Here is a 16,791-nt window from a genome sequence, read left to right on the forward strand (position 1 = left end):
CTACTTCCAGTCTGTTTTAACTGCAGATATTGGTCTTTTTGGGACCCTTATACGCCGCAGCGGTGAGTCGGTGCACTTGTCAGGCGTCTCGACTTTAACCATGCCTGGTATCCTTTGCCTGTTGTTGAACTTAAATGCAAAAAAGAGCTGCGGTCCTGACAGAATTCCAAACTGCTTTTTAGGCGCTGAGCGGAAACAGTCAGTGAATATCTTTTCCTTCTATTTTCTAAATCAATTCAAGACAGTTGTCTCCCAGCTGAATGGAAAAAATCTAAAGTTTTTCGTATATATAAGTCACGTGACGCATTACTAAAATTTATTTACAGATCAATCTCTTTGACAGGTACACGTTCTAAAATTCTTGAACACATAATATTAAACGTTCTTCAAGGCCATGCTGAGGCGAAAGGCATTATCCAAACTAATCAGCACGGCTTGAAAGCACGTTTGTCTGCTGTCACCCACCTGTAGAACTCTTTCACGACTTTTCTCTGGCAATTAATTACCAAAATCAACAGACATAATTTTCCTCGACTATTCGAAGGCCTTCGACCATGCGTCACCCGCCAAATTGCTTTTTAAGCTTAGCCATATGCTCGGTGAGGGACCCGTTCTCAAATGGATAGCCAACTTCTTGCTGGAACGCCGAAAATTCCTGCAATGTGAGGATTACGCTTCAAGCGCTGTAACGGCTGCCTCTAGTGTACCGCACGGAACAGTACTAGATACTTTTCTATTTCTTCTTTTCATTAACAACTTAGCAAGCCACGTGGATGTAAACACGCGTGTTTTCGCAGATGATTGACTGCTCTAAAACCGAATAAATAACCCAGAATATCAAGCAAGGTGAAACGCGGCCATGAACAATGCTGCGCAGTGGTGTAATAGCTGGCAAATGGCCATTGACCTAGAAAAAATGGTCACGATGTCAGTGACAAAAAAGAGATCAAAGCTTAACTACGCTTATATTGTTGGTAATGCCAATCTGGAAACTGTAACGAAAAAGAAATACGTAGGCGTCGTTATCCCTCAAGATCTTAGACCGAAGGTCCACGTGCATAATATAACCAAAAAAGCAATGACCACACTTCTTGTTCATAAACAAGTCCTACGTTTTTATTCTTCCGAAACCAAACTGGCGGCGTACAAAGCTCTTATCCGACCAGCCTTGGAATGCCCGAACAAAGTTTGGTTTTCGTACGAGCAAAATGTCAGAGCTATGCTCGAGTTAGTGCAACGAAAAGCGGTCTGTTTAATCTATAATAATTACCAGCGCATTGATACCGCCACAGAACTGCTTAGTCACACAGACCTAGCTACGCTAGCAAGCCGCGCAGCCTTGCACAGGCTGTAGTTTGTGTACTTGGTAATTAGTAGAGCGTTTAACATTAACACTACATATGTCACTTTAAAACATTCCAGGAGAACACGCCATAAGGACGAATATACACTTGAGTAGTACACTTGTGCCAACAATGTATGCTACTTTTCTTGTTTCCCGCGAGCAATACGCAATTGGAACTCTCTAGATAAGGTGGTCACTGCAATACCTTTTCTGAAAAACTTTGTGCAGTTTGCCGTAATAGCGGAGCAATCTACTAGCCAAAATTGAATATCTTTTTCGTTATTGTGCCTTTGATTTTTATAAGATTGTTTTTCTTTTTGTTCTGAATTGATGCCTGATGTATTCAACTTGTACATCAACCCAATACTGTAACAGTCACAATTATGTACGGAAAGTATCTTCAAACAAATAAAAAATAATAATCCTGCCATCATTCCTTAGTGCGCCCGAACGCAGTTTTCCCGTAATATTTGAACTCAACTTACAAATGATGCGTCAAAAACTTTGTGTAAAATCAAGAATAATTTAACCATGTTACAGGAGTAGAACCGGAGAGTACTTTCTGCGCACGATGCGGCGTAAGCTATTAAAATGCCTGTCTGGCGTGAGCGAGCACCACCGCTCTTTTGACATGATTGTCCACGCTGCCAGAGAAGCGTAAGATCTATAGTTACAGATTAAATCCACCCCATTACCATCACCAATGCTGGATATTGGTATGATGAATGGGACTTTGCTCTTGCTTACAGCAATAAATCAAGTGTAGGAACGAGTTTCCACCAAAGAAATTCCTGTCTACATTTGTTCTGTGCGATGCTAAATGTTTATCGACGGCCGAAGATTAGTGAGCGCCGTCTCTGTGGGCAATGCGCAAGAACTTAGCTAAATAAACGTGCCCGCCTAACTTAGAATCGCTTCTCCGCTTTCCTAAAAAATATGGCAGTGCTCGATATAAAGGCCTGGTGTTATGTTGAGAATCCGGTCTTTAAATTCAGGACAATGGTAACTAAAATTCGCTGACGCTGAAATGCAGTAAAATCTGTCAGTAAGCCCGCCACCACACGGAGAATGTACCCGAGTGTCTTACGTAAATATTGGTCGAGTGCAACCAATTACTGTGACCCGCTTTATTTCAGATCCCTGTACGTTGTACTCAAATGAGAAGTATGGAAATGTGAAAACCTAAGGTGCGTCTCAAAAATAAAATACTCGAAAACTAAAAAGAAAGCGCACAGTGCCTCCAGGTTGAAGCCCACGCCTTCTGATTAATGAATCGACTGCCTTACCTCTTGACAATGTCAACAGCAGGTGTCGCGGGCCTGAGTCCGGGTTCAGGTAAAGTGCTTAAAATTTCTTTGGAATCAAGTCCTGCATAGTACACTCAACATATTTAGATGTTGAGAAAGGATTTGTCACTTTGAAGCGCATTCAGCGCTTTCTAAACTAGTGCTGCAAATCAATTATTGTTAGCTACAAATGGGAATTCCCAACGTTTTCGGCAGGTCACGCTACCTTTTATCTGCGTCGGTACATTTTTCTGCATTCCAAGAAATGATTAGGTCTATTGTGGCCAATACTCACGAAAGAGACGCAGCGCTGACGTCAGGTTGGCAGCCTGGGAGCCAACGACGGCGATAAAGCTAGTCGGCGTACGGTCGGCCTGAATCCTCGATTACTGAGCTAAAACTTCGCGCTGATCAGACGCCGTCCTGAACAGCACACGGTTACTGCGAATAAGTGCAACGAGGGACTGCATCTCGTGGTTCGTGCTTTGACATCCAGTAGCTTTAAACGGCTAGAGGAACTTTAGTCGGCGCTGAGCATTTCGCGACGACTAATCCAAGCGGGTTCAATGGTTTCGGGTTTGTCATTTTGGCGGTTGTGGAGAGAAGTCAAACGCATGAGGAAATGTAAATGACATTGAAGTGTAGATTTGGCAATGGTGGCAACAACAACTGAAGAAGAGGATGTAAAGGCTCGTCGTATAACTGACCACGCTATTAGGCCACGCTATTAGACTGCAGATTTCGCTACGTATGTCCTGGCTGAGCTGAGCTAATCCACTGCCAATTTTTTCCACGCATAGCAACATAGTGTTTGTTCCACGCCATGCAAAGAAGCAAAAAAGCAGTAGCTCTGAGTAAATAGAAGTCTTCAAGCATAGATGCCTAAATTTTCTAGACATTGCCTCGCGCCGTATGGTAAAGTGGCTAAGACCATTGCGTTACGGCCATTTAAATTGTGGTTACAGCCCCATGCAGTTGCGGCTTCAGCGCAACCGAGTGCTTTGCACCATGGTCCCAAGTAACTTGCGTCTTCTGGAGTGCAGCTCCAAAATTTACAGCAGGGCCTACCGAATTCCCAGTTCAAGCAGTCACCATTGGAGTGCGTTCGAGCGAATGTCCATGCTTCAGACTGAAATGCAGTCGCTTCTGTAGCGCGGTAGAGAAAAATTTCTCTTCAAGCGTTTCTTGACAAACAATGAAATTGTAATCACGGATTTCTCAGCATTTTCGCAGTGCTCTTTACTATGGCAATAACTCTTACCTGACAGGCCTTTCACACCAGCTTTTGTGCCGAACACATGAAGCACTGTTTATGGGGTAAAGGATACCGTTGTCACAGTTGCATCTCTTATCGTATTTGAAACACCACTGTTCTCCAGTTGAGCAAGAGCATTGGGCGCAATGTTCGAATTGCTTTCCTTTCCGCCTTTCAAAACAAAAAAAAACAGCGGAAATGGCGTGAGGAGGCAATATGTTTTTTCAGTTTCAATGCTAGCCCATCTGCTGATGAAACGATGGGGCGTCACGCTATATTACCAAAAAGTTTTCAAGATAGAGAAGAATGGTGTTTTGTTTGCGGCGTGCGCATGTATGCATTCACAAGATACTTATATACAAGAACACATACATGTTTTTGCCTTCTTGTTCACATGTGCTGTTTGTGTCTCGATAAGTGCGGGTTAGGAAATGCTGGCAGCAGTGCACACGGGCGAATGCCGCAGTGGAAATGTTGTAAACAGTGCACAGATATTATATAAAACAATATATGCAGGTATTGGACAAAACACATCAACTTGTGGTGCTATGTGTTTACACCTTGCATGCAGTTTTCCAGATCGAGTTAGGAGTGTGCCTTAGAATAAAGATGCTTTACTTTGGAAGGCAATTCATTGCAACTGCGGGAAAAGTAAAACTCCCGAAAGAATTGCTTATAAATTCTTGTAAAATACATTAGAGTTGAAGTATTTATTTATCTGCCGTACCATGCGCCATGTTCTCAGGCTTCTATTACCTTTTCATAATTCGAATTTCATGAATCTAGCGACATGAAAAAATGGTTAAAATATAAAACATTTGGAAGTAAAGCAATGAAAGAAAAAAAGACAAATGATAACCAATATTGTAAGATTGATAAAACATGCTTAAAAAGAAGCGACGTCTTGTGGAAAACAATAAATGGTGCGTTAGACAGGAAAATTGAATACAGCTGCATTGACAACTTTACAATAAACGCTACGATTCTAAAGACGAAACAGTTTGCGGATAATTTAAATATCTCCTTTACCATTCCAGGAACCGGCAGTATCGATGATGACACTCTTCGCCCCCCTCCAATCATCTCATTGAAACAAAATACATTTCTGCAACCCACTGCATATCAGAACTAATAATGCTTACCCAGAGCCTCAACAACAGCCGCTGTAGACTAGACGATGTCATCGAAATGAGACCAGTGAAACGTCTACTGCATCTCATTGCAATCGAATTAAGTCATATTTACAACACTATACTGTCGACAGGCATTTTCCTTCGGAGCATGAAGGCCGCGAAAGTGGCAGTTATACACAAAGGAGGCTATAGGAACAATATAACTACAATCCAGTATCCGTGCTCTGAATTTTCTCGAAAGGCTTCGAAAAGGTAATTAATGTCACCACTAATAATATTTCATGCAAACATATATTATTAAAAACGTATTCAGTATGATTTGAGAAAAAATTGTTCTACACAAACTGCCTTCTTAGTACAAAAAGACATAAAACGTGATAACTTCGAGATACAAAACTTATGACGCATAGAAATTGCCTGCACTTCATCGAAGCTTTTGATAGCGTTAACTACAACCTACTGGCGAGAAAACTTTAAAAAACATGAAATCTCAAGTCTTCCGCTGTTGGTTCTCAAATAACACCTTCTCTTCCTAACCTAACTCTCTGTAGATTAATATTGGCTTTCAGCAAGGTAGTAAACTAGGCTCCATACTGCTTTTTCACTATATAAACGATGTTGAGCAAACTGTCCAGAGTTTTCAATTTGTGATCTACGAAGCTGATGTATGACGAGATATATAAAGTATGCATGACTAGACATATATTGCATGATGAGATATATAAAGTATGCGTCGCAAAGCAAGCTTTGTTTGGTGTTTGCTGGAAAAATGGTCAAAAAGGAAATCCTTGGTAATCGCCGAAGAAAAACTAAACGAGTCTCTTATCACAGGTCGAGGGGCATGTGTCAAGGAGACAACCACTATTAGATTAGGGTGTTCTAGCATATCGTGTGACAGAAGAGTGAAAACACTTGGAATGACGTTTACAGAGGGCATGGCTTGTGACAAACTCAATATTCTTTGAAGAGAACTGAAGAAACATGTTGGTATAGTAACTAGATGTCTTGAATCGCTACCAACCGGAGTAATCAATCTGATTTACAATGCATTATGAATTCGCGGCTTGAATATTGCTCACTGATAAGCGGGAACACGACATCAACAAATCTATATAGCTCACTTCTATTGCGAAGACCAGTACGAGAAATTCCAAATGTTTCTTATTTCGAAAACACTCAAACAGGTTTAATATCTGGTACACATTCAAACACATTTACTAAAAAACAAAGTATTAAATGATACTGATACATATCGCTACAAAAAAAATTAATCGGGCGATACAAGGGAGCAATAAAAAGATAACTTGACACGTTCTTAAGCCTCAGAAACTTAGCGCAAGCAGCATTTACCCCAGTCATCATAAAGTACCCTGGAACGTTAATTTTTCCGGTATAGGGTTTGGTCAACTAGCAGTCCCTAAACAACTTACCAAATATTCTCCCCACTGGGAACATGTGGATGTGCAAGCACTTAAAAACAATATTTTTCACTTATCTTCTGCTATATTGAACACTTGAGATGCTAAGTTTCTAATAATTGCGAATAAGTTTCGGCGTCGTTTATTAATTCGTGTTTTCGTTTTAAATAAGCTGTGATGTGAACTAAGATATAGAATATATTGTGCCTTAAACAGAGACAAATGGGTAACGTGTAAATGAGTGCTTTTAACATATAAATCGTCATATCCTGTTTTCTGCGAGAAAAGCTTTCTTACCTTTGCGATTCGTCCATGCTGCACTCCTTGTTGTCGATAGCACACACACCGGGCTTGTCGATGCGGTACATGATACCATTTTCACAACGGCAATTTCTAAGAATACAGTCACCCTCAGAACATGCGCACTGCAAACAAGATGACTCAGGAGGGGTGTCCGCCCCCCTGAGTGAACGAAACCTTTAGCAACAGAGTGTCGAAAAACGATGATACAAGTTGATCGTCATTACTTTTTACGTTGCTTATTCTGCCTTTCCCGACAATTCTGGCACCAAACAATTTGTTAACTGCACGCGTAATCTTTGTTTTGCTTGCTATTGTGATTATTTTATTTTGTTATTTCTGAACAGCCAAACCGGATTTGGTTTCATAACTTACAATGCTATGTACCCCTGTTCTCCCTCTCCTTCTGCCTGTTTTTTTGTCAAGTCCCCCTTCTCTTTATATGCCCACCGGGCCAAGAAGCTAACTGAAATAAATCAATTAATATAGATTAGTCCAGTAATTTATGACCTGGTGACGTACTTTGCTTTGGGGCTTCAAACGAGCGGCATTTCTTTGCTGCGACAACGATTTCGTAGTGTGTTTCAGACGACGTTTTCATCAAACTTAGAAAAACTCTCTACTACTTTTGCTCGTCTTCGGCAAACTGTGCTTCAAAGAATTGTCGGGAAGTATCTGGTCGGCTACACGCAGCTTGGCGCCTATGCAGTACGACAAGAGGCAGTAAAACTCGCGCTGCGCTCCTTCTTATGGCCAAACGAACGTATGATATCTAGATAGTTTAACGCGTTAGCGTTCAAGGTCCCGCTGTCCGAAAAATCTAGCGTTGGAGTTGTCGGCTTCGGGGTTGAGCAAAAAATCACAGGCATATGGCTTTGGTGTGTTCATAGAAGGTCGTGGCCAAGTACTACACCTGGGTGGCCAAATCCTGTTCTGGTGAGGGAGTGCGTTGTCGGTTCTGGTCACCGACATCAGGCCGCACCCCAGGCAAGGTTATGGAATTCCATCGACACGCGGTTTTTTTTTTCAACCCGGTGGAGAATCAGGCCACGGTGCTCTTGCACACGAGGCGGGCGCTCTACCCCTACGCCATCGCCGCTAGTGAAGAGGTAATCCAATGACGAGTTAGCGGTAAGAGGGGAAATACAGGAATTCATCGTTTGACCCGCCGCGGTGGCTCAGTGGTTAGCGCGCTCGGCTACTGATCCGGAGTTGCCGTGCTCGAACCCGACCGTGGCGGCTGCGTTTTTATGGAGGCAAAACGCTAAGGCGCCCGTGTGCTGCGCGATGTCAGTGCACTTTAAGGTGCCCAGGTGGTCGAAATTATTCTGGAGCCCTCCACTACGGCACCTCTTTCTTCTTTTCTTCTTTCACTCGCTTCTTTATCTCTTCCCTTACGGTGCGGTTCACGTGTCCGCCGATATATGAGACAGATACCGCGCCATTTCCTATCCGCAAGAACAAGTTACTATTAATATTATTATTATGCAGAACATAAATTCGGCTTTAACTGCGGAAGACGATCTTGATGTTTGTACAATGAACGATAATCTTACCGCTATCATTACGGAGTGGGTAGTAGAAGTAGCCGGTAGGGTGGTTCAACAGGATACCGGCAGGCTATCTCAGGAGACGAAACATCTAAGAAACGCCAAAGCATGAGGGCTTCTAGCCATACATGCAGAATGGAACTGGCAGAGCTATGGAAGTTAATAAATGAGCGCAAAGTAGTCGACATAAGGAAGTTTAACATGGAGAGAATCGAGTATGATGTTAGGAAGGAGGTAGTCTAAAAGCGGTGAAGAGGAAACTAGGCATAAGTAAAAACCAGATGTATGCGTTAAGAGACAACGAGGGCAATGTCATTAGCAATATGGATAAGATAGTTTAAGTAGCCGAAGAGTTCTACACAAATCTGTTCAGTAGCCAATGTAATCAGAACGTTAATGAAAGCGACAGATTTCTTCGCGCGTTACACTTAACTGTTGTACTTTTGGGCTGCAGCCTACTGGTCAATAAATCTTTATAGAAGCTATTGCGGGATGGAAGAACAATCAGTTTTTCATATAGTTTGTGCAAAAAGGCGGGAAAGTTAACGATCGTAGCGCACAGCAACGCGTCATCCCGCCAGTAAAGAAAGATGAAGTAAAGAAAGCCTTAGAAGCAATGAAAAGGGGAAAAGCAGCTGATGAGGATCAGGTAAAAGCAGATCTTTTGAAGGAAGGAGGGGAGATCGTGCTAGAAAAACTAGCCACCCTGTATACGCAATGCCTTATGACCTCGACCGCACCAGCAGCTTGCAAGAACGCAAACATTATCTTGATTCTTAAGAAAGGAGACGCCAAGGACTTGAAAAATCACAGACCGATCAGCTTACTACCCGTTTCCTACACGGTATTTACTAAGGTAATCGCTAATAGATTCAGGGAACCTTAGACTTTAATCGTCCAAATGATCAGGCAGGCTTTTGTAAAGGGTATTCCACAATAGATCATATTCACACTGTCAATCGTGTGATAGAGAAATGCGCAGGATATAACCAACCACTCTGTGTAGCTTTCGTTGACTGCGAGAAAGCATTCGACTCAGTGGAAACCTCAGCAGTCATGCAGGCATTGCGTAATCAGGAATGTAGAAGAGCCTTATGTCAAAATACTGGAAGATATGTTTATAGCGACTGCACAGCTCCCATAGTCCTCCATAAAGTCAGCAATAAAATTCCAATAAGGAAAGTCGTCATGCAAGGAGACAAGATCTCGCCAGTGCTATTCACCGCCTCTTTACAGGAGGCATTCCGAGGCCTGAATTGGGAGTAGTTGGGTATAAGAGTTAATGGAGAATTTGTTTTTGCTCTCAGCGCAATACGAATGGGACACAAGACGAAGCACTAGCACAAACAGCGCCTGTTTGTGCTAGTTCTTCGTCTTGTGCCCCGTTCGTGTTGCGCTGAGAGCGAAAATGAACACTTACCAACTCGCCCAAATTTCCGCCTTGCTTAATGGAGAATACCTAAATAATCTGCGATTCGCTTATGACATTGCCTTGCTGAGTCACTCGGGAGGTGAACTGAAAATCATAATCAATGAGATAGGCAGAGCATAAAGGTGGGTCTAAAGATTAACATGCAGAAAACGAAGGTAATGTTCAACAGTCTAGCAACAGAACAGCAGTTCACAATTGGCAGCGATTGGCTGGAAGTGGTAAAAAAATACCTCTACTTAGGGCCCGTAGTGACAGCTGATGCGGATCATGAGAGGGAAATAACAAGAAGGATAAGAATGGGGCGGAGCGCATTTGGCAGGTTCATCATTCATCATCATGAATGGCAGTTTACCAATATCCTTCAAGAGAAAAATGTACAACAGCTGTACTTTACCGGTACTCACCTACAGGGCAGAAACATGGAGGATAACGAAAAGGGTTCAGCTTAAGTTAAGGACAGCACAGCGAGGCATGAAAAGAAAAATGATAGGCGTAACGTTAAGAGACCAGAAACGGTAGAGTGGGTGGGGAAACGAACGCGGGTTAATGACATCCAAACCGAAATCAAGAGAAAGAAATGGGCTTGGGCAGGGCATGTAATGCGAAGGCAAGATACCGTTTTTCTTTAAAAATAAGGGAGTGGATTCTGAGAGAAAGTAAGTGAAGCAGAGGGCGGCAGACGGTTAGGTGGGCGGATGAGATTAGGAGGTTTGCTGGCACAGGGTGGGCGCAGCTGGCAATAGACAGGGTTAATTAGAGAGACATGTGAGAGGCCTTTGGCCTGCAGTGGGTGTAGTCAGGCTGATGAATCGGTAATGTGATCGGTAATAGTGATTGTAATCAATGGCCGTGATGCATAATGTGGTTGCAGATTGATAATTGGTGAGAAATGAGAAAAAAAAGGAATAAAAAGAGAAAAAGAAGAGGAGAAGAGGAGAAAAGAAGAAGAGGCGTCTACTCCTAGGGCAAACTCCTGCTAATTTTGTGGGCAAGCACCGCGAATGGTAGCCATTGGCCCTGGTCGTGCTGATTATAGGCCCAGAGACCCAGAGGAGCTGGGAGTCAGAAGGAGACATGTTTCTGCAGTGGAGTAGCAGGAGAAGATGGCATATATTGGCAGCTGGCCGTTTGGAGATTAGAAACTGCACAAGAAGATGTGCTGGACAGAAGGTCATCTACAAAGGGTGGCTTCAGGAGGTCGACAGAAATAGTCAGGGCGTCCATGAATGGACATGATGATTATCCTTGTCTGCCGTTCGACTACGCAGAATAGGCCAGTGTAGGGACACTGAAGCGGTTTCCGGACGCAGTCTCGCCGAATTAAAACACGAGTACAAATTGCAAGCTCAGGAGGGACGTGCAAAGATGGATGAGTGTGGTGGCGGGCGGCAGGACCTTGGAGATGAAGGCAAACTATGCGAAGCAGGTTCAGTTATACGACAGAATCGGGGTTTGGAGTGTAAACAGTGACGTTAAAAAACTAATCAGAAGTTCTTGTTTTAATGTAGCCAGGATGCTAAGTAGAACAAGTAATATCGATGTATTGAAATAAGTGGTACCCAGACACCAAAAAAGGATTGTCGACCAAGGAAAAAATAGAGTAGACTGTCATCCTGCCGTATATACGTAGAATTTCACACAGTGCCAAGGAAATCGAGACACTATAGGTGAATGTCGTGATATCAGCACCGAATAAACTAAGGAGCCTGTATCGAAAATCAACTATGGGGACAAGCCAAAAGAAGGTTGCGGCGTACGGCAAGGAGAAAAGCTGGTTAATTACTGCTTGTGAGTCGTCTACAAAATCCGACTTTTGTGTGGGGAGTCATTAGTGGGACAGGCCAAACGATGCCTTAAGGAGCAGTTAAGAGAGCACTGGAATGCATGTGAGGCCTTGCGGCCACCTTGGACCATATCAGCTCATTTCTCCCCATGTGGAAAGGACGGATTTATTTATTATTTTTATTTTCAGTACACCCTGCAGCACCGAAGCATTGTAGCAGGGAGTCAGTACTCTGATGGACTGCAGCGAAAGGTTTGCGCAGCTAAATTTGAAGAAACAGCCATCTTCTCCAGAGCAACAACACTTTCAAAAGGGAGATTACTGAAACTTTTAGAATGACGTCGGGGCAAGAGGGCTCATGCCTCAGCGCACCATCTCTGGCGCGCAGAAAGAAAATGCACCTTCTTAGTAAGGGCACTAAGAGCAGAACACAGGTATGACTGCTCGTAAGTACGCTTGCTTACAAGCCGATGCATGTGGCACAAACCGAAAGGCACCCACAGGTGATTTGGGGTTGCGGCGCAGATATTTTTATCGCGATTATGCGGTCGCAAAAATAAACTCGAAGCAGCTATTTCCATAACATATCTCACTTTGAGTTGCCTCCGGTTCTCAAGGAATTCTTCTTTAGTTATCATTTGCGTCTTCTTTTTCTTTGTGCCTAGAATAGCGATTCAACTCGTAGTGTGCGCGTCACTATAGTGAATGTCTTGCCCATCTTCTTTTCCTGTAAAACTATGTAGCGCCTGCAATTTACTCCAGCCGCACATTGGCGGCCTTGAAGGAATCCAGAGCGGCGGATGACCATGTAACCTGAATAAATAAATAAGTATATAAATAAATATTATGTGGATGTTTATTATGCCGACACAGTATTCTTTGGAAAACAGTAAAGAGGACGAAAAGCAAATCCTGTAGTAATTTGACCACTCTTATCACAGGTACTTCTGGACTTTACGTTTTTATTTTTGAAGTCTTTCATTCCATGCCTGCAGCCCGAAATCGCTGACTGATGTAGGCGAGAGAAGCGTACAGGAATAGAGGACGCAGTACTTGGTGACCAAGTTATAGTTATTACAATATTTGCGATGAAAATAGCAACGTTACAACGCACCGACAAGGTGTATGTTGTGTAAAACTACAAAACGTGCCTCTTGTGGGCATAGCGCCTTGCGTTTTGAAATTATGCATTTGATAATGGTGTAAGCAAAGCTCTCACCCTATGTCGATTCAAAAAGGTCTTACCCTTTATGAAGAGCGCAGTTGGAGGCGTTAATAGGGCAAAATATGCTGTTTATGTAGTACAGTGTGTTCTCAAAACACTCACAAAAGCTGTCAGGCAAATAGCAACGACTTTCTCCTTCCAAGCATGTGCATCCCAGACACTTTGCATTTCTAGCGACAGCAGCTCTGCAAGTACGTAAGCAATAGTGATTTTTTGGCGCTTCGTGACTCAGAAAACAGTGGGAAATCAGTCAAAGATTTCAAGGAGCATGGATTACGCTCTGTCGTCATCCTGAAGGGTTTTAATTTAAATAGCCAAAGTGAAAAAGCCTATTAGAGCAGGTCGCTATTTTTCGCCGGGCGACCTGGAAACATACCTTTAACCTTAGTTCTTCTAAAAAAAAAACGAATAAGTTTTCTTGGCAGTAAATCTGAAATCTGAAGCACATTGGAGTAAAACTTTGGAACATAGCGGCGTTCAGTATGCCGAGGCGCCACATAGGTTATCAGTTATGCGTTGACGAAAGGCTGCAGATTATAGATTAAAACACTTATTATAGATTATAGATTAAACACAGGAGTAATGCCTGTGTGCCCACCACCACTCATTCCTCCGGCTTAACCTGGTCGAAATCCTTGCCGGAGGCATGCAGTTTCAACACGGCAACCGCTGCTACGCTCGTGTTATTCATTTGCACACCGAGTCTGACGGATGGCTTTGGCGTCCTTTACCGCCTGAGGGCTGTGCCTGTCCTTGCATGAGTTATGCAGCTGCCTGTGTAATCGTCACAACGGTTAGCTAATGCTGCGCTATGCGAGGAAGACTGTGACTGTGGTAGCAGCTGTTCATAACAGTGAGCTGCGCCCTTGATGCATTGCATGATTCTAGGCATGAGTGTTATTGCTCTGCCGAAGTAGTATTGTGCACTCGTTGCTGGTGGGGATGTGAAGTTTAAGGGAAGGAAAATCTCGGTAGCCGTCTGAGTGTCGGTGGACGCGTCTACTTTAGCATGCAAGAAAAGGTCACCGAAGGAGTGAACGGGCAGAAACGAGAAACGTTGCGGTGTTTACACCACTTATCAGTGACCTTCTCAGTTACTCAACAGTCGGTAACAGCAGTATTACACATACTAGCAAATAGAGTAGCTTCAAATGTATCGGCCTGGAGCTCAGTTTGTGTAGTGTGAGCCAGATTGCTACACAAACTGTTATCATGAAATTTTGAGTAAATAATGCATCTAATTCAGTAGCGCTCGGCTACTGATCCGGAGGTCCCGGGTTCGAACCCGACCGACGTTTTTATGGAGGCAAAACGCTAAGGCGCCCGTGTGCTGTGCGATGTCAGTGCACGTTAAAGATCCCCAGGCGGTCGAAATTATTCCGGAGCCCTCCACTACGGCACCTCTTTCTTCCTTTCTTCTTTCACTTTCTCCTTTATTCCTTCCCTTACGGCGCGGTTCAGGTGTCCAACAATATATAAGACAGATACTGCGCCATTTCACTGATTTGTAGAGGTAGCAATGGCGACATTAGCCCACATGTCGTACCAGCTCCCTTTCTCACCTGTTTCCACCTGCATCGTCGCTAACAACGGCCTCATCACGAAAAAATGCGCCGCTGTTGCCTGTCAAGAAATTCGTTTATGAGTCGTGAAAGTTATGACGTGACCAGTTCACACTGCGTGCCACGCCTCGCACTTCTGCCCTCATGGACTCTATTCACCTCCATCAATGCATGCAAAGCCGCTGCACTGATGAACACGGCATTGTGACTGGTGATAAAAGTCGCTGATTTAAATTTTATCGAAATGCCTACAGGTAACGTCATAATTGTTCCAACAGCAAGGTGAACTAACCATGGAAAGAAACTGATAAGTTTGGTATTGGTAATGGCCAGGCACAGAGCTCCAATACTGTATGAATGCCAACAACTCCCAGTTCTTTTCTTACGCGGCATACAAAACTCAACAGCAACGAAACGTGGTCAAGTGAGCGAAAATATATGACATGAACCGGTAAAACTTAGAGAATCAGTCACTACCTGTGCATAGTGTGCACAGTGTTGTGGATACTGCAGCCCATAGATGTAGGTATCTGCTAAGATTCGACTAATTAAGGGCTGTGGTCATATTGAGGCTGAGAGCTGATGTACAATTCACTCACCTGGCACGAAGGATGTTGTCACTTAGGTTTGTATTGGCACGGATTGTTGCAAAGAGAGAAATAAACGAAAATGTTAAGCATCGGTATAACGGTATCATACTTATAGCAAACGTTGTAGGAGACTCAGCGTTGGTGTTGCGACCGGGGCACAAGAAAACAGTTAGAAAAACATTCATCATACAGCTGTTTTCTGCTTGACATAATGAGATTGGTCCGCAAAATAAGTGCTTTATTCTTCACGGGGTAGTTTTACTGCCCTCTCTTCTGTTAGACGTTTTATAACACTTTTATATGCTCTGTTTTCGGCGAGTATTTTAATTATGCCCATCGGATTGAAATGAAACTTCTAGAATCTCGCTAAAAATGTTAATTTACTGCCCAAACCTGCAAACAAGATTGCCAGCGTCATTGTTCAAGCACGCATTCGTTGAGCGATGCATTTGTTGTCAGCTTAGAAGCTTTCGATAGGGGAAGTTAAACAGACACAACATTCAGGCAGACACCTGTTCTGAAAAAACACTGAAAACTGCTGGGAGGTTGTGTAAAAGAGACCTCTATATCTAATCAATGTTTTTTCACTCCTTGCCTCCTGTTAGCGGCTTCCTTCGCATTTGTAAACATTTAAGGCAAAACTACTGGGCTTGCGGCTTTTCAGGTAAATGCGATATGAAATTCAAGGTTGTCATGTGTCAGTACTAACAAAGGTGTGGTATATCCTTCAGCGCTTTGTAAAATTTGAATGCTCAGCACTGAGGATAGACTTTTATCGCTGAGGTCATACATTTGGCGGACCTCACTCTTGTGGTACTGGGCTTCGTGCGTTTCTGAATTTCAGAGAGCTGGCATCAGTATGCCTCCCTCAGGCAGCCGAAACATGCGCATACCCTGGATTCGTCTTGTTTTTTAGCCAAGGAGACAACACTAATTATAGAGGACAACAACGCCGCTGCGGCTTGTGATCACTCTCGTTTCACTTCAGTGAGCTTGCATCAAATAATGGACTCGTTCTTCGGTGACCTCCTTGAAGATCTGTAAGGAGCATCATACTTTTCAGAAACAGATGAAGTTTTAGCACAGGCATGTGTAAGCGGATTTACGCCTGTAAATCGAAGTTATGAGTTGCTCACAGTTCTTTTTATTACCAGCCTGGCAAAATAGCTCGAAGCTTAAGGGGACACTGAGGGAAGATCTAGGAAAATATTTTAGCAAGAATGGATTTTATAATTGGTGGCTCCTTCTGAGTATCTTGATGTTGGTATGGTGAGAAACGATCAATTTATTGTTGAGCATATTGCAGTAATAAATTTCCTGTCATTGATTCAGACTTGTGACGTGTGCTCACAGAAGAGCTCAGTAATAAATGTTCAGAAGCGACTGGCGCCGTTAACTAGAAACAGAAACCAGCGTTCAGAGCCTGTCTTAGCGGAACGCACAGTACTTGCCAATTCTGCCGGTGATGGCTACGCCTGTATTTCATGTTGCGGAGTTCTGCATATTAATAATAGCTTTGTCTTCAGAGAAAGATCGGTCGTTGTATTAGAAAGCACGAATTATGCGATAAAGTGTATCTTGAATATGTCCTCAGCATCCATTCAGTCATGCACCGCCAACCTCTCACTTTTATCTGCCTACAACCGTAACTGTTTATGACACATTCCAAAAATATAAGTGGTCAGGGTTCGGTGATGCCTTGCTTCTAGTGAAGGTAAGGGGAAGCACATATACCTCTTCTGTTTTGAGGGGAGAGTAATAACAACTGTAGAGGGCGAGCAAGGGAATGCGGTGGTGGAGAGCTAAGGAAATTTAAGTAGTGGTGACGTCAAGCATAATCTAGAGGAGAACAAGCCTGGACCAGCTGGACTGACCAATTTGCAGCTGACTTCACGTGCCTCATGCTCTCTCT

At 43.3% G+C, this 16,791-nt stretch overlaps 1 protein-coding gene across 1 annotated transcript in view; it reads right to left on the reverse strand.

The window, feature by feature from the left end:
• Window positions 1-14,953, reverse strand: part of LOC144100286 (zonadhesin-like) — a 37,493-nt gene extending 22,540 nt beyond the window's left edge. Inside the window, exons 1-4 of the mRNA XM_077633279.1 lie at window positions 14,889-14,953; window positions 12,748-12,912; window positions 6,735-6,899; window positions 3,893-4,057 (exon numbers count right to left, since the gene is read on the reverse strand). Of these exons, the coding sequence (XP_077489405.1) occupies window positions 3,893-4,057; window positions 6,735-6,805 (236 nt within the window). The 5' untranslated portion in view covers window positions 6,806-6,899; window positions 12,748-12,912; window positions 14,889-14,953. The remainder of the gene's footprint in view (window positions 1-3,892; window positions 4,058-6,734; window positions 6,900-12,747; window positions 12,913-14,888) is intronic.
• Window positions 14,954-16,791: the final 1,838 nt, after the last annotated feature.

The sequence above is a fragment of the Amblyomma americanum genome, chromosome 8 (assembly GCF_052857255.1).
Source record: "Amblyomma americanum isolate KBUSLIRL-KWMA chromosome 8, ASM5285725v1, whole genome shotgun sequence".
Taxonomy (NCBI): Eukaryota; Metazoa; Arthropoda; class Arachnida; order Ixodida; family Ixodidae; genus Amblyomma; species Amblyomma americanum.